The sequence below is a fragment of the Oncorhynchus clarkii genome, chromosome 17, assembly GCF_045791955.1.
Source record: "Oncorhynchus clarkii lewisi isolate Uvic-CL-2024 chromosome 17, UVic_Ocla_1.0, whole genome shotgun sequence".
Classification (NCBI taxonomy): domain Eukaryota; kingdom Metazoa; phylum Chordata; class Actinopteri; order Salmoniformes; family Salmonidae; genus Oncorhynchus; species Oncorhynchus clarkii.
Window position 1 is genome coordinate 19,430,010 of NC_092163.1, and position 23,019 is coordinate 19,453,028.

Here is a 23,019-nt window from a genome sequence, read left to right on the forward strand (position 1 = left end):
TATGCATGAACAGTAGACATTTATTGAGAATGCAAGACATTTTGTTTTACATAGGAAGTCAATTAGAATGAAAAGAAACAAGTTCCTATGTAACGGAAGTGAACATCCTTGGTCTCACGGTGTGAACGCAAGGTGTTTGTGCGTGTAGCTCAGTCATCTACTGTGATGTTACGGAACAGGTAAGCCATGGACTCTCCATTGTGGATGCGTCGGATGGCCTCGGCCAGGATCATACTGACGTCCACTGTCTTGATCTTGGGACACTGGAGCTTCTGGACCTCATGAGGGACTGTATTGGTCACCACTACCTGGGGGGGGGCACAAGGACACAAAATAGAGAGCTAGGTTACAGCAGGCACTATGCTTAAGAACGCAAAGTTGTTTTTTTTGCATATGCATTGCATATTACTGTATTTGGGTATTGGTGTGTGAAAGCATAGATTTGTTTGATTTATCCAGCAAATAGACATAATTCCGACCCTTGTGCAGCTTCAAGTATCGGAGCAGCACAGACTACCTACAAAAATTGTCACCTGTGTCGATGTTTGAAAAAACAGCAATTTCAGGCTTAATAAAAGCCTGTGCGAGTACAGCCTGTGTCCTTCCTCTTACCTCATCGATGGCGGATTCCTCTATGAGTCGCGGGGCCTCTGCTGAGAGCAGGCCGTGTGTCGCCATGATATAGATCTTATAGGCCCCCCTCTCTTTCAGAATCTCAGCCGCCGCGACAAAGTCCTCCACGTCATCTATGATGTCATCCTGAGAGAGGGAAACGACAAGGAAGGACTTAGAACAAAATAACAGTTATTAGCATCTAAATAACACACGAGATCTGTATCATACAGTATGTCCAAATGCATCTTACATGAGAACTTCCTCAGAACAGTGAGTGTGAAACTTAAATAGTTTATATACAGTTGAAGGCAGAAGTTTGCATGCATTTAGGTTGGAGTCATTAAAACTAATTGGGAGTCATTAACTCCACAAATTTCTTGTTAATTAACAAACTATAGTTTTGGCAAGTCGGTTAGGACATCTACTTTGTGCATGACACAGATAAATTATTTCACTGTATCACAATTCCAGTGGATCAGAAGTTTAAAGGCACAGGCAACTTAGTGTATGTAAACAGCTTGGAAAATTCCAGAAAATGTAGTCATGGCTTTAGAAGCTTCTGATAAATGATGTCAATTAGCCTGAGTCAATTGGAGGTGTACCTGTGGATGTATTTCAAGGCCTACCTTCAAACTCAGTGCCTCCTTGCTTGACATCATGGGAAAATCAAAATAAATCAGCCAAGACCTCAGAAAAAAATGGAAGACCTCCACAAGTCTGGTTCATCCTTGGGAGCAATTTCCAAACACCTGAAGGTAGCACGTTCATATGTATAAACAATAGTACACGAGTATAAACACCATGGGACCACACAGCCGTTATATCGCTCAGGAAGGAGACGCGTTCTGTCTCCTAGAGATTAACGGACTTGTGCGAAAAGTGCAAATCAATCCCAGAACAGCAGCAAAAAACCTTGAAGATGCTGGAGGAAACAGGTACAAAAGTATCTATATCCACAGTAAAACAAGACCTATATCGACATAACCTGAAAGGCCGCTCCGCAAGGAAGAAGCCACTGCTCCAAAACCGCCATAAAAAGCCAGACTACGGTTTACAACTGCACATGGGGACAAAGATTGTACTTTTTGGTGAAATGTCCTCTGGTCTGATGAAACATAAATAGAACTGTTTGGCCATAATGACCATCGTTACATTTGGAGGAAAAAGAGGGAGGCTTGCAAGCCGAAGAACACCATCCCAACCGTGAAGCACGGGGGTGGCAGCATCATGTTGTGGGGGTGCTTTGCTGCAGGAGTGACTGGTACACTTCACAAAATAGATAGCATGATGCGAAAGGAAAATTACGTGGATATATTGAAGCAAGATCTCAAGACATCAGTCAGGAAGATAAATCTTGGTCACAAATGGGTCTTCCAAATGGACAATGACCCCAAGCATACTTCCAAAGTTGTGGCAAAATGGCTTAAGGACAACAAAGTCATGGTATTGGAGTGGCCATACAAAGCACTGACCTCAATCCCATAGAAAATCTGTTGGCAGAACTGAAAAAGCATGTGCAAGCAAGGAGGCCTACAAACCTGACTCAGTTACACCAGCTCTGTCAGGAGGAATGGGCCAAAATTCACCCAACTTATTGTGGGAAGCTTGTGGAAGGCTACCCGAAACATTTGGCCCAAGTTAAACAATTTAAAAGGCAATGCTACCAAATACTAATTGAATTCATGTAAACTTCTGACCCATTGGGAATGTGATGAAATAAATAAATCACTACTATTATTGTGACATTTCTCATTCTTAAAATAAAGTGGTGATCCTAACTGACCTAAGACAGGGAATTTTTACTTGGATTAAATGTCAGGAATTGTGAAAAACTGAGTTTAAATGTATTTGGCAAAGGTTTATGTAAACTTCTGACTTCAAATGTAATTCTTGCTTATTAAAATAGCTTGAACAATGCACTTTTTTTTGTCCCATAGGGGTCAAAGTTAAACATTAATAAGAGAGACGATAGAATCCTTACAACAATGATAGCGATGCGACCTCCCACATCTCCCACTACAGTGATAGGCGGTTTCTCCTTGGCCATCATTACTGAAAGAGAAAAGGAGAGAGGTTGATCATTACTTTCAAACCAGTGGTGCAGAGGAAATTAGGGGGAAAAAATGAGATTCAAATTATTGGGTTGAGGAGAACGAGGAAAAAGGGATCAAGTTCAACACCTGCAAAGACCATGCAAGACAGCTCTACGTCAATGTCCACAGACTGCTACAAGCGCTACAGAATAATCCTGAAAACTCTCATTTTGACAGAAGGGACAACACGGTGAAATGATTTTGGCCACTAAGTATGGAGCAGCTTCAGGCATATTGTGATGGTAGCAACACGAGCAACACGAGCATAGAGCTGTCTTCCATTCCACAAATCAAACATCCGGTTTGGGATTTAGGGATCCACACAGCAACCCCATGCCATGCCAAATCACAACCAACTTCAAACCAGCGTCCTCATCGTCAGTCCAGAGGCGTGTCCAAACCAGATGTCTGTGTATTTAAAAACTCCCAGGGCTGAACCGTGAGGCTCTACACATTTTTTTTTTAAATATTTTTTTTAAGGCTTCAGGGAGAGTTTTTAAATAAACAAGAATCATACCGTTGCTGAAAAATTCTAAACTAGGAATTGATCAAGAAAAAGGATGCAGGGGAACACAACCAAGCTTTTCATCATGCCTCACTGGGCCTCTGAGGTGCTTGCAATGTTTCCTTCATCTCCATTTGGAGTTAGAGACATAGTTAAATTGCCCAAATGGCATAACGTTTATGGGGAAATGATTGGCTCCATAAAATGTATGCCAATCACCAACCTGGCAGTGGAATACAGTAGGTGCCCTCTGGTAAGACATTTGCAGTAGCAGCTCTTTTGTTGGTTGCTTTGAAGGGGTCAAAGGTCAGATAAATGCTACATTTGAGGATGAGAGGCATGTTGAAGGGAATGTTGACAAGCCACACGGTTTCAAAAGGGTATTAATTGTTGTGCAACTCCAAAGTATACATGGGAAGAGGCATGTATTTTTCCATGATGCTTGCATGAATGCATCCAGCAGATTCTTATTGCTATCGGTAGGGTTGAATGCAATGATTTTATTATTAGAATTTTGGAAGTTCACAGTTAATTGTGTATTAGACCTAAAGGCATGTAAATGTCACAAATGTATCAAGTGAGGAATACCGTACAATGTAAACTTGGGATTCTCTCAAAGACCTTGACACCAATTTGGAGGTGATGAAATCTGCTGTTTTACAGGAGGGGTCTTCGGGCTTCACTGAGGTCCGGAAGGCCGCACTTAAAATTGACTACATTTCCTCACCGTCCAAATTTTAAAAATAAAATAAAATAAATAGTCCTCTATCCATTGCTTTTGGAATTTCCGATGCTCCCACGACTGTCTGGCTTTGGTTTCGATGACTGCTAGCAGGCTGAGTAAAAAGTGAAGAGACTATAATTGTAGGACCATTATCATCTCTACACAGTTCAGATGTGGTTTTAGTCATTCCAATGTCGACTGAGCTTTTCCCCTGACTGTTTGTTTGTTTTTGTTTTTAACTCAAACCCCCACATATGTTTGACCCCCGCCCTCGGTCTAAACACTTAACTGAGATCTTCAAAGGGGAATTTAGAAGGTCAGTGCTGCTAGAAATGGAAACTTCCTCAGTAGACATCAACATTACATGCAGGCAGGTATAAAAGATCACAGATAGTATTGCAGGATAGGAGGTTAGAGGAAGAGAGTGTGGAGCGTTACGGTCGTACTTGGGAGCTCTATGCCTGGGAATGAAGCCTGGTGCCTCCCTGTGTCTTCAAAAGATAAATGGTATACGTCAACACTCATATACAGAGAGTATATAATAGACAGACAGACAGACCAAGGCAGCATACAGACAATTCCAGAACTGAAGACAGGCCTTCTGGTCCTATTTATCCAAGGAACGCAATAAAATAAAAGTTTAATATAAAGAATAACACAGGGAAAAAAAGCGAAGATTAAACGTGTCACTTTGCTCCGCATCTGAATTTAGCTGCTGTTTTGATAATGTCCGTACCCTGTTCCTGTATAAAGGAGGGGAGAAAGGGAGAGGAGTATGAGAGAAATAAATACAGCCGCTGTATGAAAGGAGGACGAAGAAAGGAAAAGAGGGTGAGAAGAGAAATCCAGAGGCCGTGTGGAGGAGAGGAACGAGGAGGAGGTTAGAGGGGAATGGATGCCTGTTATTGCCTGCAGTATTTCACAGGCATCTGCAGTAGTGTCAGGCTGCTGAGAAGGAGTGCTTTGTTGCTGAACCAACACATACTACAGCCCTGACTGGCTGAACACTCCAGTTGTCCACTGTCAGCATGAGGACAATGTGTGGAGGTCCTCTTTGCTACTGGTGCCTTAGGGCATTCAGGGCTGGATATTTTTACAGCATTTCTGTGACAATTGGATTTGTAAAAAATAACTTGCTATGGGTTGTTATTCAGACCGATTACCACTTTTCCAGTCCATAAATGCAAAATATAGTTTGTTCTCTTTTCTGTAAATACTGTTCCATTGGATCTCTGTAAAGCCTCCGTTTGACCCAATGCCATGTTTTACAGTGACTCTACAATGGATAGGATCAGAGTCTGGGTGTATGTCCGTTCACAAGTGTATGCATGCTACATGGGAGGCCCATCCCAGTGCCGTCTACTCCCATAAGCAGTGAGGATTTAACCCTGCTGTTCAGACTCATTACGTCTATGGATTCCTCAGATAGACAGCAGTCAGGGCTCAACTCATCCTGTTCTGTGACACTAGTGGTTACATACCACTGTCTGCTGATTAGGCAGATTATATACGAGAGCAACGCAACAGTGATTTTTGTGTGTTAGGGTCAAAGGCAGGGGTATTTTCTAATGTGTGTGTGTGTGTGCACACATGTGTGTGTGTCTGGGGGGTATCTTACATGGCAGCTCCAGACCAGGGTGACCAGAGGTGGTGCGTCCTGAAGACATTGGAGGGGGAGAGTGTCTTCCGTCGGCCATGTCAGACTCTGAACACTGGGCCTCCCCGTGCATCACCGCCAGGCCAAGCCGCAGCCGCTCAGCATAGGATTGAGCCCTGGAACACACACACACACAAAGGATTTAAATACATACAGAGCAAACACAGTTACCCACAAATCTGCAGCCACAAACACACTTCACATCATTCGCTATCCATCTTGCTGGAAAACTCCCAACCTTTATGTTACCTCTTGGCCGCTGAAGGAGACTTTGCAACGATAATGGCATTTCTGTAGTCTGGAATCTAGAAACAAATAAACATTATCCAACATGATTTCACAGTTCAACACCACATTAAAAACTAAACTTTAGTCAACAAATGCATGATATAATGATTGAAATGATACAAGTGACTGGAGGAATCTGGGTAATGTAGTCTTACTTCCTCCTGGATGTACTGTAGCAGGAAGGGCGAGGCACGCAGGTTATCAACAGGGAAACTGAAGAAGCCCTGGATCTCCTTCTGGTGTAGGTCCATGGTGATGATATGAGTCAACCCTGTGATAACACCAGTGGGTCAAGCCAGTGGTCTAAAATACTTAAGTAAAAATACTTTTTGGATGGGGGTGTATGTGTACTTTACTATTTATATTTGACAACTTTTACTTCACTACATTCCTAAATAAAATTCTGTACATTTTACTCCATACATTTTCCCTGACACCCAAAAGTACTCGCTACATTTTGAATGCTTAGCAGGACAGGAAAATGGTCCAATTCACGCAAATATCAAGAGAACATCCCTATTCACCCCTTCTGCCGGTGATCTGGCAGACTCACTAAAACATAAATGCTTTGCTTGTAAATGATGCATGTTGTCGTGTGATCCTGGTTATCCTTACATAATAATAAACAACTCAATTGTGCCGTCTGGTTTGCTTAATAAGCCATTTGAAATGATTTATACTTTTGCAATTACATTTACTTTTGATAGCCAAGTATATTTATAACCAAATACTTTTAGACTTACTCAAGTAGTATTTTACTGGGTGACTTCCACTTGAGTAGTTTCCTATTAAAAGGTATCTTTACTTTCACTCAAGTATGACAATTGGGTACTTTATCCACCACTGGGTCAAGCAACACCCCGGCTAGACTGGCTTGCGTAGGTCCGTGTGCGAACTATAATTTTGTCCATCCCCACCCGACATGTGTGTGAAAACCAAGTGTGAATCAATTATATTAATGATGTTGGGGCAGATCAAAACAAAAACATTCAGACATTTATCTAGCCAGCTGTTTACAGCTAGTTTACCTGGGAGATGAACATTCAGACATGTATCTAGCCAGCTGTTTACAGCTAGTTTACCTGGGAGATGAACATTCAGACATGTATCTAGCCAGCTGTTGCCAGCTAGTTTACCTGGGAGATGAACATTCAGACATTTATCTAGCCAGCTGTTGCCAGCTAGTTTACCTGGGAGATGAACATTCAGACATGTATCTAGCCAGCTGTTGCCAGCTAGTTTACCTGGGAGATGAACATTCAGACATGTATCTAGCCAGCTGTTTACAGCTAGTTTACCTGGGAGATGAACATTCAGACATGTATCTAGCCAGCTGTTTACAGCTAGTTTACCTGGGAGATGAACATTCAGACATGTATCTAGCCAGCTGTTTACAGCTAGTTTACCTGGGAGATGAACATTCAGACATGTATCTAGCCAGCTGTTTACAGCTAGTTTACCTGGGAGATGAACATTCAGACATGTATCTAGCCAGCTGTTTACAGCTAGTTTACCTGGGAGATGAACATTCAGACATGTATCTAGCCAGCTGTTTACAGCTAGTTTACCTGGGAGATGAACATTCAGACATGTATCTAGCCAGCTGTTTACAGCTAGTTTACCTGGGAGATGAACATTCAGACATGTATCTAGCCAGCTGTTTACAGCTAGTTTCCCTAGGAGATGAACATTCAGACATGTATCTAGCCAGCTGTTGCCAGCTAGTTTCCCTAGGAGATGAACATTCAGACATGTATCTAGCCAGCTGTTGCCAGCTAGTTTACCTGGGAGATGAACATTGGATTGTTATTTAAGCGGACATGCATATGGTCCTCTTTTTAGATGTTAGACTCCGGGTTATGTAAAATGGTGTTTCTCTACTCTGACGATTAATCCACAGATCAAAGATAACCAACTGTTTCCCTTGTATTACTCTCTCCTCGTTAGTCTTTCAAGCACCCACGTGGGTTTTTAAACTTGTGAGGACCAAACCAAGTTCTATTTTGGCGTTCGGCAACCCAGTCGCTCGTTGACGCACAAGTGCAATGTGGATGAAATTATTGAATAACATGCATGTGTACGTTTGAGAGGACTTTTTTTTTGCTGAGTTTATATGTCAACATAGCTCAAGCAATAGGAAGCGCTCTCGTCCATTTATATGCAGACGATAGTCTTATTCTCAGCTGGCCCCTCCCCGGATTGTGTGTTAAACGCTCTACAACAAAGCTATCTTAGTGTCCAACAAGCTTTCACTGCCCTTAACCTTGTTCTGAACACCTCCAAAACAAAAGGTCATGTGGTTTGGTAATAAGAATGCCCCGCTCCCCACGCGGTGTGATTGCTACCTCTGAGGATTTAGAGCTTGAGGTACAAGTACTTAGGAGTATAGGTAGATGGTACACATCAAAGCTGGAGGCTATCGTAGTCGCTCCTCTTTCACCCCAGCTGCCAAACTAACCCTGATTCAGATGACCATCCTACCCATGCTAGACTACGGAGATGTAATTTATAGATTGGCAGGTAAGGGTGCTCTCGAGCGGCTAGATGTTCTTTACCATTCGGCCATCAGATTTGCCACCAATGTCCCTTATAGGACACATCACTGCACTCTACACTCCTCTATAACCTGGTCATCTCTGTATACCCATCGCAAAACCCACTGGTTGAGCCCTATTTATAAAAACACTCTTAGGCCTCACTCCCTCCTGAGATACCTCCTGCAGCCCTCATCCTCCACATACAACACCCGTTCTGTCAGTCACATTCTGCTAAAGGCCCCCATGCAAACACATCCCTGAGTCGCTCCTCTTTTCAGTTCGCTGCAGCTAGCGACTGTAACGAGCTGCAAAAAACCCTCAAACTGGACCGTTTTCTCTCCATCTCTTCATTCAAAGAGTCAATCATGGACACTCTTACTGACAGTTGTGGCTGCTTCGCATGATGTATTGTTGTCTACCTTCTTGCTGTGCCCAATAATGTTTGTACCATGTTTTGTGCTGCTACCATGTTGCTCTGCTGCTATGTTGTTGTCATGTGTTGCTGTCATGCTGTGTGTTGGTCCTACATTTGATTTTTTAATCCCAGCCCCCGTAAGAGGCCTTTTTGTAGGCCGTCATAGTAAATAAGAATTTGTTCTTAAGAGACTTGCCTAGTTAAATTAAACGTTGAATAAAAAATAAGTTACAAATTCGCAAAACGTATGATGCGGTTAAGGATAGCTAAAAGGGTTAAGGTTAGCTAACATGCTAAGTAGTCGAAAAGTAGCTTAAATGCTGAAGTTATCCGTGATGAAATTCGAACTCGCAACCTTTGGGTTGCTAGACGGTCGCCTTATAAGCCCACCCACCCGACTTCAAATTTTAGCCTGAGACCATCTGTCTTATGTAAGCGTACGTAACATATCATTCAATTTCCGTGTCCAGGATTTACATTTCCTGCTACGTCTAATAGATCATCAAGGACAACAACCACCCGAGCCACTGCCTGTTCACCCAGCTATCATCCAGAAGGAGAGGTCAGTACAGCTGCATCAAAGCAGGGACCAAGAGACTGAAAAACAGCTTCTATCTCAAGGCCATCAGACTGTTAAATAGCCATCACATTAGAGGCTGCTGCCTAAATACATATACTTGAAATCATTGGCCACCAATAATTGGAACACTAGTCACTTTAATAATGTTTACATATTTTGCATTACTCTTCTCATATGTATATACTGTATTTTATTATACTGTATCTTAGTCTAAGCCGCTCTGACATTGTTCGTCCATATATTTATATATTCGTAATTCCATTCCTTTACTTATTTGTGTGTATTGTTGTGATATTGTTAAGATTTACTTGTTAGATATTACTGCACTGCTGGAGCTAGAAACACAAGCATTTTGCTACACCCACAATAACATCTGCTAAATATGTGTATGTGACCAATCCAATTTGATTTGAGACCAGGCTGTGTTACCTCACAGTATGTGGTAAAGCATTTTTTTCTCTCATAATAACTGTGTATAACTCCTACCAAATTATCCATTTGTGTACAACTTATCTTAGCAGAGTTTCAACCATCTTCCTACAACATTGTAATCATTTACACAACGACAACAAAAATTATTGGTATCACAACAACGAGAAAATACAGTAGCCATATAGTAACATACCGGCTTTAGCGAGCATGGAGGCCAGCAGCTTGCAGACAATGGAGCCCCTCTTCCTCATCTTGCACTGCTTGCTGTAAGGGAAGTAGGGGATGACCCCAATGATGTTCTTGGCACAGTTAGTCTTGAGAGCGTAGGCCATGACCAGCAGCTCCATGATGGCCGTGTTCACGTCTCTGGGTAGGACAAAATAACCATTCAAAAAAGGCAAAGGAGACAGATGGATAGAGAGGTACGATAAGTAAGATAGAGTCAAGAGTAGTTATTGTAGATATTTCATTAAACTGTTGAATAAAACGTGTGTGTTACGGTTTTAAATTTGCATGTCGTAGTAACTGACGTGGTATAGAATTCAAGATGTCGGCGCGTCTCAAGACCACATTAGCCCACAGAACGTTCGCTCTCGGGGTTAAACACCAGTCTTTGTTGACACAAATTCACTACACATTTGAGTATGACGCTAGTCAGTATCCTACAATGTTAACGTACTACTTACTTGAGCGCCACACTAACAGTCGTTCCCTAAACCCTTCATTTTGGGGGTGGGTAAACAGTAGTCACCAAGTTCCTGACATCTATTGCCACTTGCGGTTTAAGATCGAATGCCCCTTGGGATGCAAAAAATATATATATTTTAAATGTGGACTCACATTTATTGCAGTATTGTGTTGGGGGAAAAATGCATTCGTCACCTTGAAAATTAAGATTAGGGGCTCAATTCAATCCAACCTGTATTACATTATTTACGCAGTAGCTCTTTTTCCAATGGTCAAATTAACTCAGATTGGTCTTGGGTACCAGGGCCGGCCCGCTCATTAGGTAGGATTGTATGGTGGCAGATTGACTAGAGCGCTATTTTCTGAGCTAAATTGACCAAGATTCACCTCCAACAACACATTGCAAATAGGCTCAGGATAACTCCTACTGATAAAATTGGATAGGTGATACAGCTTAAATAGCCAAATTGATTTGTCACAGGAATCAGGACTAATAAAGCCAATGCAACAGCCTGTTTTACAAATGGGCCTACACCATTGTGGGCTGACATGGTAGCCTGCACCCCAGTAAGCACGGACCGACACCGTCTTTTGCACGTCTTTTTTTTGTGTTTTACCAATGGTAGGCCTACCACACAGATGGGCATTCATAAAATTACATTTTAGACAACACTGTAGGCCAGGGATGATTCGTGTCACACTTTTGCCCTAGATAACACATCTGACACCAATAATCAACTAATCATTATCTTCAGTTTAGAATGAAATTCATTTCAGCAGCTGTGTTGACTAGGGATGTGGAAAAAGTTGACTCCCCTCCCACCCCCAAGAACTGGAGTTCCCCATCCCTGCAGTAGGCTATACCTCAGTAAGCACAGACCGATGCTGACGCCTTTTGGACATATTTTTTTGTCCGGTCTGGACCAGCCTTTATTTGGAACGAACAGACATCTATGAATTACATCTTGTCAACTTTCATTCAGAACCGAAAACGAACATTTCAACATCCGGAATAGATGTATTTTACCTTTCATTCAGAACCTAAATTGAGCGTCTTTCCAACATATTTTTGCTTACTGGGACTATTCTTGAAGGGACGGCAATTTTTTTGTCTAGCCTAAGGGTGCAGAACCAGCGAGTAAAACCCTACAACTACTACCAGGGATAAATATTGTAAATTAAAGGTTTGAAATAAAAATGTATATCTTGCTCATGTGGGATTAGAACTCCAAACCATTGAACTATGAGCCACAAATTAGTCATAGCAGTTGGGAGAAAATATGAGTTGACATGGCCACCATTGTCATTCATTTCTCGTATGATGGATATACCTACAAATATAAAAATGTAGAATCCTCATAGCCCCCGTTTTTATTCTTCGTAAAAGCACATACGTGTATGAAACGGTAATCAAAAACATTGAATTTGGTAATATGTGGAAATGTGCCTTACTGCCTTTTGAATTGTGTGTAACGTCAGTAGTTTAGTCAAGGAAGCCTCATGCAAAATATATTGGCACACTCCACTTACCAAGACCAATGTAAATAAGGAGTGCTGTCACCTGCTTTACTAGTGAGCCTTGAGGTGGTACCACCCAGCACATCTAGAAGGGAGTGGATTTCATACCAAACACCACCCTTGAGAAGCTGAAGAGGCACTCTCTGAAGGTGCCTTCTTTACATTCTGATTTCAAATGGTTGAATTTAACAGCTAGGGACAAAAATAGTTAGATTTACTACTAAAATACCTAAACATATCCCTTCTGCAATGAACTGTCAAAATGAAGACCAGAATTGATGTGTTTCATTAGAAATAAGCCAAAAACATCTGGTTTTCGATTAAAATAAATAAAAAGTTCAGGAAAGTTAATCTTTACAGGTCAGTGCCCCCTAGCTGGCTGTTAATATTGCTCTCTCACTTCACCAGGCAGCTCCTGCCAACCAATGAATGACATAACCACTGGATGAAAAGATGTTGGTGGAGACAAGAGACCCACGGGGGTACTTCTGACTGATCAGCAATGTCTGCCTAATTTCACAAGGGAATACATTTACTTTCCTCTCATCTAGTTTCTAATGATCCATTTGGTTCTGTGGCGATACTGCATATCCCACCAACGAGAATATACACACTCATTTCAGATGGTGTAAATGAAAATGACACCCGGATCCTCTCACCTTGGAATGGTCTGAATGATAAAGATGTCTTGACCACGAACAGACTCTTTCACATCCACCCTAGTTTCTGAAAATAAAAAAACAAAGCAAATCAGTTTCAGGAGCAAGTAAGCCAACATACAGTATGCCGACCATCATCTACGGTGCATTCGGAAGGTATTCAGACCCCTTGATTTTTTCATGTTACAGCCTTATTCTGAAATTGATTCAATAAAAAGGTTTCTTCGATCTACACACTACACCCCATAATGATAAAAGTAAAATGTTCTCTTTTTAATTGCACAGTTATATAAAAATATTATTATTATTACTAACATAAGTATTCAGACCCTTTGCTATGAGACTCGATATTGAGCTCAGGTGCATCCTGTTCCCAATGATCATCCTTGAGATGTGGACTTCAACCATGTTGTAGAAACCTGTGTTCAATTCAATTGATTGGACATGATTTGGAAATACACCTGTCTAGATAAGGACCCACAGTTGAGAGTTCATGTCAGAGCAAAAACCAAGTCATGAGGTTGAAGGAATTGTCCGTAGAGCCCCGAGACAGGATTGTGTCGAGGCACAGATCTGGGGAAAGGCACCAAAAAAAATGTTGGCAGCATTGAAGGTCCCCAAGAACACAGTGGCCTCCTTCATTCTTAAATGGAAGAAGTTTGGGAACCACCAAGACTTCCTAGAGCTGGCCGCCCTTGGTCAGGGAGGTGACCAGGAACCTGATGGTCTCTCCGACAGAGCTCCAGAGTTCCTCTGTAGAGATTGTCCTCCTTCTGGAAGAGCCTTTATGGTAGAGTGGCCAGACGGAAGCGACTCCTCAGTAAAATGCACGTTGACAGCCTGCTTGGAGTTTGCCAAAAGGCACCTAGACTTTCAGACTATGAGAAACAAAATTCTTTGGTATGATGAAACCAAGATTGATCTTTGGCCAGAATGCCAAGCATCTCGTCTGGAGGACGGTAAATCATGGTGGGGGTGGCAGTGTAGCCTAAGGGTTAGAGTGTTGGACTAGTAACCGGAAGGTTGCAAGTACAAACCCCTGAGCTGACAAGGTAAAACTCCTGTCGTTCTGCCCCTGTTCCTAGGCCGTCATTGAACATAAGAATTTGTTCTTAACTGACTTGCCTAGTTAAATAAAGGTTAAAAAAAATGTTTAAACACAGCCAACAACGCAAGAGTGGCTTTGGGACAAGCCTCTGAAAGTCATTGAGCCAGAGCCCGGACTTAAACCCGATCGAACATCTCTGGAGAGACCTGGAAATAACTGTGCAGCGACGCTCCCCATCCAATCTGACAGAGCTTGAGCCGATCTGCAGAGAAATATGAAAGGAACTCCAAATACAGGTTTACCAAGCTTGTAGCATCATACCCAAGAAGACTTGAGGTTGTAATCGCTGCCAAAGCTGCTTCAACAAACTACTGAGTATAGGGACATAAAAACGTGATATTTTTGCAATTTTTGTCATTGTGGTATTGTGTATGGATTGATGAAAGAAAACCATTTAATCAATTTTAGAATAGGGCTGTGGAAAAGGTCAGGGGTGTGAATACTTTCCGAATGCACTGTATACCAGGGACATTTAACTCTTACACTATGAGGTCCAGAGCCTGCTGGTTCTCTGTTCTACCTGATAATTACTTGCACACCTAGTGTCCCAGTTCTAAATCAGTCCCTGATTAAAGGGGAACAATGAAAAGATGCAGTGGAACTGGCTTCAAGATCCCGATTTGAGTTTGAGGGATCTATACTATAGTAATATATTAAGCCTGTAGATTTTATATACACTGTGTGTACAAAACATTAAAGGACATCTGCTCTTTTCATGACAGACTGACCAGATGAAATCTATGATCCCTTATTGTTGTCAGTTGTTAAATCCACTTCAAAATCAGTGTAGATAAAGGGGAGGAGACAAGGGTTAAAACCCTTCTTTACCTAAGACAATTGAGAGATGGATTGTGTATGTGCGCCATTCAGAGGGTGAATGAGCAAGAAAATATTTAAGTGTATGATAGCAGGTGCACCGGTTTGTCAAGAACTACAACGTTGCTGGGTTTTTCACACTAAAGAGCTTCCCTGTGTGTCAAGAATGGTCCACCACCCAAAGAACATCCAGTCAACTAGACATTGAAATCAACATGGGCCAGCATCCCTGTGGAATGCTTTTGACCCCTTGTAGAGTCCATGCCCCACGAATTGAGGCTGTTCTGAGGGCAAAAGTGTGGGGGTGGGTGCAACTCAATGTGACTCGTTTCAGGAAAACTCCTGTCGCGTGTCACTAATTTCACATGAGGTATTTGAACGTAAACATATTTTTAAAATCAAAATGCTTATTTTTGGAATGTGAACTCTCAAGTGCCTTAATAACAAAATTGTATGCCATCTGTAAATACAAATAAAATAGTTAAATTACGAGCCTAGTTGGTTTAGCCATGAAAAAAGACCTTTCCACTAGCCATGAAAATAATTTTCATTGCAAGTGAAAGCGTACTGCTAGCTAACGTTAGCTGGCTGTCTCGGTAGCTAACATTACGTGTATGATCTGTGTATACCAATAATGTTAAGAACAACATGACCTGCAACAAAGACAAATTAGGATATAACGTTAGGCCAACGAGACAGTGTCCAAGTTCTAAAATGATTTTATTTAGTCACAATCACAACCTTAAGATATTTTATGTAATTAGCTTGCCATTAACTTGTAAATAATGATCTTGTTGTGAGTTTATTTTCCTATAATAAAGAATACAAATTAGCTAAATTAATATATATATATATATATATATATATATATATATTTTTTTTTTTTTTTTTTTTTTTTTTTTTTCTAGCTCCAAGTCTGCTTTTATCCCATCGAGCTGGTCGTTAAGAATATGTCCTTAATGTTTTGTACACTGTGTATACTGTATGAATCTGAAACGGATAACCTGGCATCTCACCTCTGTTGGACTCTTGGTAAACAACTGACTTTCCCAAGTCTACGCCAAGCCGTCTGCAAGGAGAGAAGGAATATGTTAGACAGTAAATAAACACACAACTACATTATCCACACACAGGAGGAATGCCCGCCTTGTAAGTAACATGCCCAACTGTCATCCATCATTATTATTAATAAGAATAATAATTATTATTGTGGAGGCTTATATTTGTCCTATTTCATAATACAAGTGTATTATGCACATGTGAATTGGAAATGTGTTTTTTTTGCATATTCAAACTCAACGAGAGACAATCCGAGAGTGGGGTCACACCCAGGGTCTGCCATTAGCAACAGTGACCCTGGAGCATTTAGGGTTAAGTGCCTTGCTCATGGGGACATCGGCAGATTTTTCACTTTGTCAGCTTGGCGATTTGAACTAGCAACATCTGTTAATGGCCCAACAGTAACTGCTAGGCTACTTAACTAGTCCACTCTCATTTCTCAAATGCCCTGACCGTACATAAACATTGAGTGAGAACAGTGAGAATGGCAAACAAAGTGGTTTAATGACATGGCTACTCGCCATCCGCTGAAGTGAAAGCACTGATGTTGGGCGACTAGGCCTGGCTCGCAGTAGGCGATCCAATTAATCCCGAAGGTGTTCAATTGGGTTGAGGTAAAGGGTTCTATGCAGGCCAGTCAAATTCTTCCACACCGATCTCAAACTATTTCTGTATGGAACTTGATTTGTGCATGGGGGCATTGTCATGCTGAAACAGGAAAGGGCCTCCCCTAAGCTGTAGTGTTAAGATTATCCTTCAGTGGAACTAAGGGGCAGAGCCAGAACCATGACAAACAGCCCGAGACCATTATTCCTCCACCAAACATTACAGTTGGTAGGTAGGTAGTGTTCTCCGGGCATCGGCCAAACCCAGATTCGTCTGTCGGACTGACAGATGGTGAAGCATGCTTCATCACTGCAGATACCCAGATTCCACTGCTCCAGAGTCCAATGGCGGAGAGCTTCACACCACCCCCAGTCGACACTTGGCATTGTGCATGGTGATCTTAGGCTTGTGAGGGGTTGGGTTAAATGCAGAAGACACATTTCAGTTGTCCAACTGACTAGGTATCCCCCTTTCCCTTGTGTGTGGTGAACGGTTCTTGTGCTGACGTTGCTTCCAGAGGCAGTTTGGAACTCGGTTGCGAGTGTTGCAACCAAGGACAGACGATTTTTACACGCTACGCGCTTCAACACACGGCGTTCCTATTCTGCGAGTTTGGGTGGCCTACCACGTCGCGGCTGAGTAGTTGTGTTTAGATGTTTCCACTTCACAATAACAGCACTTACAGTTGACTGGGGCAGCTCTAGCAGGGCTGAAATTTGACGAACTGACTTGTTGAAAAGGTGGCATCCTATGACGGTGCCACGTTGTTGGAGTGCCACAATTAGTATTTTGTAGCATTGCCTTTAAATTGTTTAACTTGGGTCAAATGTTTTGGATAGCCTTCCATAAGCTTCCCACAATAAGTTGGGTGAATTTCACCCGCTTTTTCAGTTCTGCCAACAAATGTTCTATGGGATTGAGGTCAGGGCTTTGTGATGGCCACTCCAATAATTTGACTTTGTTATCCTTAAGCCATTTTGCCACAGCTTTGGAAGTATGCTTGGGGTCATTGTCCATTTGGAACACCCATTTGCAACCAAGCTAACTTCCTGCCTGACTGATGTCTTGAGATGTTGCTTCAAGATATCGACAAAGTGTTCCACCTCATGATGCCATCTATTTTGTGAAGTGCACCTGTCCCTTCTGCAGCAAAGCACCCTCACAACATGATGCTGCCACCCCTGTGCTTCACAGTTGGGATGGTGTCTTCGGCTTGCAAGCCTCCCCCTTTTTCATTCTAACATAACAATGGTCATCATGGCCAAACAGTACTATTTATGTTTCATCAACCTAAGTGTATGTAAACTTCCGACTTCAACTGTAGTAAGTACACGTCATGCTTTCGGGATAATTATCTTTTCAGATTCCACAATGATTCTTTAGTTGTTGACACTACATCACCAGACTTCTTCTCTTACTCCTCATAAGTAAGTCATCTTGATTTCGCACCTGTGTTTTATCAGTTTCTTTATGAAAATATTTAGCGAACTTTCGCTACTGTCATGAGTAAAGGGCTGTAGCAGCACACAAGTAGGCTACAAATGCATGCTGGGCCGGGCATGCCCTGAGCTCGTGAAGTGAGCACTACTGGAGCAGGCGAGAAGGCCAACGCTCCAGCCTTTGAGAATCTCGCTCCAACCCCGGTCCGCTTACATACTCTGCAACTGATGAGTCCTCTCCTTCAGTGACGAACTGCAGTGACGTGTGTTGACCGTCATTGAGCTACACGTCATTTTGCATGCCGAGAAATCTCAGGCAATATTTTTTTTATTTAACCCTTATTTTATTTAGCCTAGTCAAATTCATACTCTGCCCAGCTTCGCACGCTGACCAACGCGAGGTCGGCTGCCTGTTCCGGATCTTGCTCATTAGCATGGCACTTTCAGCATTCAAATTCTAAAATAGCTTGCGTGATATTAGGCTTCATTAGATGAGTGACAATCTATGTCATTTGCTTGGTTATTTAACGAGGCAAGTCAGTTAACCGGCCAAACCCGGACGACGCTGGGCCAAACCAGGGTATCTGTAGTGACGCCTCTAGCACTGAGATGCAGTGCCTTAGACCGCTGCGCCACTCGGGAGACCCATCTATGTGCTGTTGAAAATGTTTTTACCGGAATAAAAGTAAATTACCGGAGAGAACTCATTTGATCTAACTTAGGCAAGTCAGATAAGATGAAATTCTTATTTACAATGACTTCCTACCCCGGCCAAACCCGTATGACTACCCCGGCCTAACCCGTATGACTACCCAGTGCCTTAGACGGCTGCGCCACTAAGGATCCCAAACGGACTCATCTGGCTATAACTGCTGAACAGGCCTTACAATAGATTTTATTTAGATTGTTTAGGTTCACGATCAGAAATAGTTTTGATCATTTTGCATTAAACAATCAGTGTATATGCTCATTTTTAGATATACAGGGTAAAGTTGATAAATTCATAATAAGGACAGCAATCACTTGAGGTGCACTGCATGGCCAAAGCGAGAAGAGAACTCTGGAACAAACCATTCGATTTTGAGATGGGTGGAATTCCAGCTGTGCGATACACTAAGTGTACAAAACATTATGAACACCTGCTCTTTCCATGACAGACTGACCAGGTGAATCTTATTGATGTCACTTGTTAAATATACTTTAATGAGTGTAGATAAAGTGGAGGAGACTGGTTAAAGAATGATTTTTAAGCCTTGAGACAATTGAGACATGGATTGTGTGTGTGCCATTTAGAGGGTGAATGGGAAAGACAAATATTAACAAACCATTGCTCTAAATTTTTTGTACATTCAGTATATATATATATATATATATTCATTGACTCATAATTTGTAAACAATAAATATTTAAACATTCCTAGCTCGGACACTTAATCTTAAAAAATGACAAGTTTGATTAGTGGGTGATGGTGATTTCAGAACCAAAGTGTGTGTGTGTGGGGGGGGGGGGGGGGACGACGACAAATAATAGGCTACAATGTCCCCCCTAATCTGATAGGTAATGTAGATGCCTAGTCTCCCTTATGGGTCAGCTCAGGTGCCTACATAGTACATACACCATAGACATACATTATTTACACACACAGTCAGCTGATATAGATAGTTACACTTAACTACACAATTTTCCCAAGAGAACGCCCTTCCTTTTAACTTACATTTTGACATCAGAAGCCCTCAAAGATAAGATGCAGTCTTTGTGAGCCAGCGGCGTCTGCCTTCACTGCCCATTCTTCCTTGCTATGCTTGCTGACTATTGACCCATCGCTAAGCCCAGACCCCCTTGGTTACTGTTGTGGACAACATTTTCCCGGGAAGCCCAATTTCCCCCTTCTAACCACTGGCAAAATCTCACAATTATCTCACTGTGTTTTTAATACACAATTAAATTAAACACACACCACCCCTTCCTAATCGAGAAACTCTTGGGTATGTTTTGGTGGACTGTTATAATTGCTTATTGGGAACCTGGTAAAATTATATTTGTAGTGTGGCTAGCCACTGAATGGCTCTGAATTCATTGTCAACATACTGTCAAAGCTATAACCACTTGGCACAAACTAGTTCACTCAAATTGTATCCTATCAATCTAGTCTCATCGCTGCAACTCCCCAACATGCTCGATAGAGATGACAGTTGAGTCATGCATCCTCCAAAACATGACCCGCCAAACTGCGCTTCTTAACACCCGCCCGCTTAACCCAGAAGCCAGCTGCAGCAATGTGTAGGAGGAAACACAGCACAACTGAAGACCGAAGTCAGCCTGCAGGCGCCCGGCCCGCAACAAGGAGTCACTAGAGCGCAATGAGCCAAGTAAAGCCCTCCCGCCGGCTAAACCCTCCCCTAACCCGGACGACGCTGGACGCCGCCTTATGGGACCTTAGGTAACGTCCGGTTGTGACACAGCCTGGGATCGAACACAGGTCTGTAGTGACGGCTCAAGCACTTTGATGCAGTGTCTTTGAACACTGCGCCACTCAGGAGGCCATGGAAGTGTACATTTAACTATAAACGTAATTGTTTAAAACCTGTACTTTTTGACATTTTATGAGGCATGTCTTACCGCGTTCCCAAACATAAGAATGTTAAGGGGATCCTTTCATAAACACTTCCTCATATGCCATTGAAACCAGTATTTCTTTCATCTTCTCAACATACTTTTGTTGTCAAGTAGCCAAAGACACAATACTAGTCATAGTAACAACCCATGCGGTGTGCTTTGGAGGGCGGGGTTCTACCGCTAATTGCATTTTTGGAACATTCATGCTTATAGCATACTGCCCTGTGTGCATTGCTGCGCTTATAATGGACGAATAGTTTATCAACATTTTAAGTTAAACGTTCTACAAATTTCTTGTTAACAAACTATAGTTTTGGCAAGTCGGTTAGGACATCTCCTAACTGACCTAAAACAGAGAATTATTACTTGGATTAAATGTCAGGAATTGTGAAAAACTGAGTTTAAATGTATTTGGCTAAGGTAAACTTGCTAAAAGCTAAAAGAAAGGAACAAGGTGGAGAGATAAGTGTGCCATTGTTGCAAAGTATCTCTAAACTGTAAATCAGATCTCTTAAGTTTTGTTCACTGTTGTTCTATTATCTATGCAATAGGCCATAATTGATTTTGGCCCAATAGGCCTGGCATATTCCCCATTTTCAAGGAGCTTTCCGTTTTGAGTGGATTATTTTGCTTAAAAACATTTAGGCCAACCTATAGAAAAATAAAACTACTATGCATCTCTGCCCAGCCAGGCAAGGGTGTTTAGCATCCCCAGTGGCTCCGCTGTAAGCCTGCTTTCCAGGCACCTTCGCAATGGCCAAACTCTTGTTCCTAAAAATTAGCCCTTTTTTTGACCCCTTTTTCATGGTATTCAATTGGTAGTTACAGCCTTGTCTCATCGCTGCAACTCCCGGGTATGGACTCGGGAGAGGCGAAGGTTGAGAGCCGTGCGTCCTCCGAAACACGACCCAACCAAGCCGCACTGCTTCTTGAAACAATACCGGCTTAAACCGGAAGCCAGCCACACCAATGTGTCAGAGGAAACACCGTACACCTAGCGACCTTTTCAGCATGCATGTGCCCAGCCTGCCACAGGAGTCGCTAGAACGCGATGGGACAAGGACATCTAGTGGCACAGCTGGTACTGCGATGCAGTGCCTTAGACCACTGTGCCACTCGGGAAGCCAGAAAGAATGTAATTGAATAAATTTTCTGACCAATGCATGTTATATTTGTATCGGTTTGGGGTCTGCGGACCGATGCACTTGTAACTTAAAACATGTGAATCTGAAACACGTGGCAGTCTGGGGCCAAAAGCAGCTCTAACTGCTCCCATGTTTGAAATACTGTTTGCCGAGAATGGGATCTGTTTGTTAGCCAAGTTTGCTTGAAGTCTCTTAAAGTTATGTGAGACATCATCCTCTCTCATCCTTGCCATTTTGAGTGGCAGATTCTCTGGAGACTAGCGACCTAAAAGTAGACTTAATAGGCTACTTTTACACAGACAGCCCAATTCGGATATTTTCAAACTACTTTTTTTTTTTTTTTAAAGGAGTGGGGCAGTCCTGTCCCTTACTTATTTTATTGTTTATTGGATATGAGAGAGGAACAAACCCACACAGGCAGCGGTACATGTTCTCTAGAAGCAGCGGCCTATAAGCTAGACCAGTTGTTCCCAGGGGTACTTGGCCTATCCACAGGGGGTACTTGAGAACTCATGAGACCATAGGCCTACTAGTAAAATGCACGAGGGGGTACTCCGGCAGAGCAAAACTCAGTTGGTGGTACAGTAACTGAAATGGTTTGGGAACCACTGCGCTAGGACATCACTAATTTGTCTTTTAACTACGTTCAAATTTCAGTTGAAGAGAAAAAAAAATGTAATTTGAGTGAGTTGCAAGAGATTCATGTGAATGCGTAGCATATACTTACTCTGTGATCTTCTTGGCGAGCTCTGTGCATGCGGTGGTCGAGTTGGCAGAAAAGACACGGTACCCACTTTTTGAGATATTCATTGTTGAGTGACTATAGGAAAACGTTGAAGTGTGAGAATGACAGACGAGACTTGAGGCTCAATAAAAGTCAATGACCACGTATTTTGCCTACTCACATTGACAATATCGACTATAAATTCAGGATTTAAGAACACGGAAATACGTCGAATGAGTGCGGAATGTTACAAAATCTCAAAGCAAAAACACCGGCCTACATGTAGCTAACCTACATAACTGGCGTAAGTAAACAAGTCTATTTATCGATCGCAATATGACTGGTCTAACAAACTAGAAACGGATAAACTGAGTTGTTCCACATTCGCACATAGATCTGCAGGCTACTCTATGAAAAACGCGATCCACCTAATTCTTCAATTCGAAAAATATTTTGCAATAGAAGTACACTATAGCAGACTCGTATAATTTCAAAAAGTGTATACAATGTTGCTTCTAGCGTAGCTAATGTAAACTTTGTAGCAATGAGGTTGCATCAAAGATAAATTATTGGGTAGCCCAGGATTAACCTATTGGCAGTAGAATAATCCAATGCGAGTGCTGCTTTGGAACAGAGGAGGGTGGTTTGTGCGAATTTTCAACCACTCAGAGCACTTCAATCAGGCGCGAGGTCAAAGAGTAATCTTACGTAGCAGGCGTCAAAAGACGTAAAGAGTCGCTAAAGTAATAAGTTATTATGAAGAAGAAACATGTAGGTAACATATTCTGTTTTAAAT

At 42.1% G+C, this 23,019-nt stretch overlaps 1 protein-coding gene across 4 annotated transcripts; it reads right to left on the reverse strand.

Annotated features, from left to right (window-relative positions):
• LOC139370454 (phosphoribosyl pyrophosphate synthase-associated protein 1-like) lies at positions 1-22,888 on the reverse strand. 4 transcript variants are annotated; one of them, XM_071109946.1, is made up of 12 exons: positions 22,405-22,842; positions 22,227-22,319; positions 15,651-15,703; positions 12,711-12,777; positions 10,040-10,212; positions 6,038-6,153; positions 5,844-5,899; positions 5,556-5,710; positions 4,384-4,428; positions 2,597-2,667; positions 613-759; positions 1-308 (listed from the first exon to the last, which is right to left on the reverse strand). In XM_071109946.1, the coding sequence occupies exons 2-12, from the start codon at positions 22,307-22,309 to the stop codon at positions 150-152; spliced, it is 1,125 nt and encodes a 374-aa protein (XP_070966047.1). In that variant the 5' UTR covers positions 22,310-22,319; positions 22,405-22,842; the 3' UTR covers positions 1-149. The 4 variants fall into 4 exon arrangements, with proteins under 4 accessions (XP_070966047.1, XP_070966050.1, XP_070966046.1 ...); XM_071109949.1 differs by lacking the exon at positions 4,384-4,428 and having other exon boundaries at positions 22,405-22,855; XM_071109945.1 differs by having other exon boundaries at positions 22,227-22,842.
• Positions 22,889-23,019: the final 131 nt, after the last annotated feature.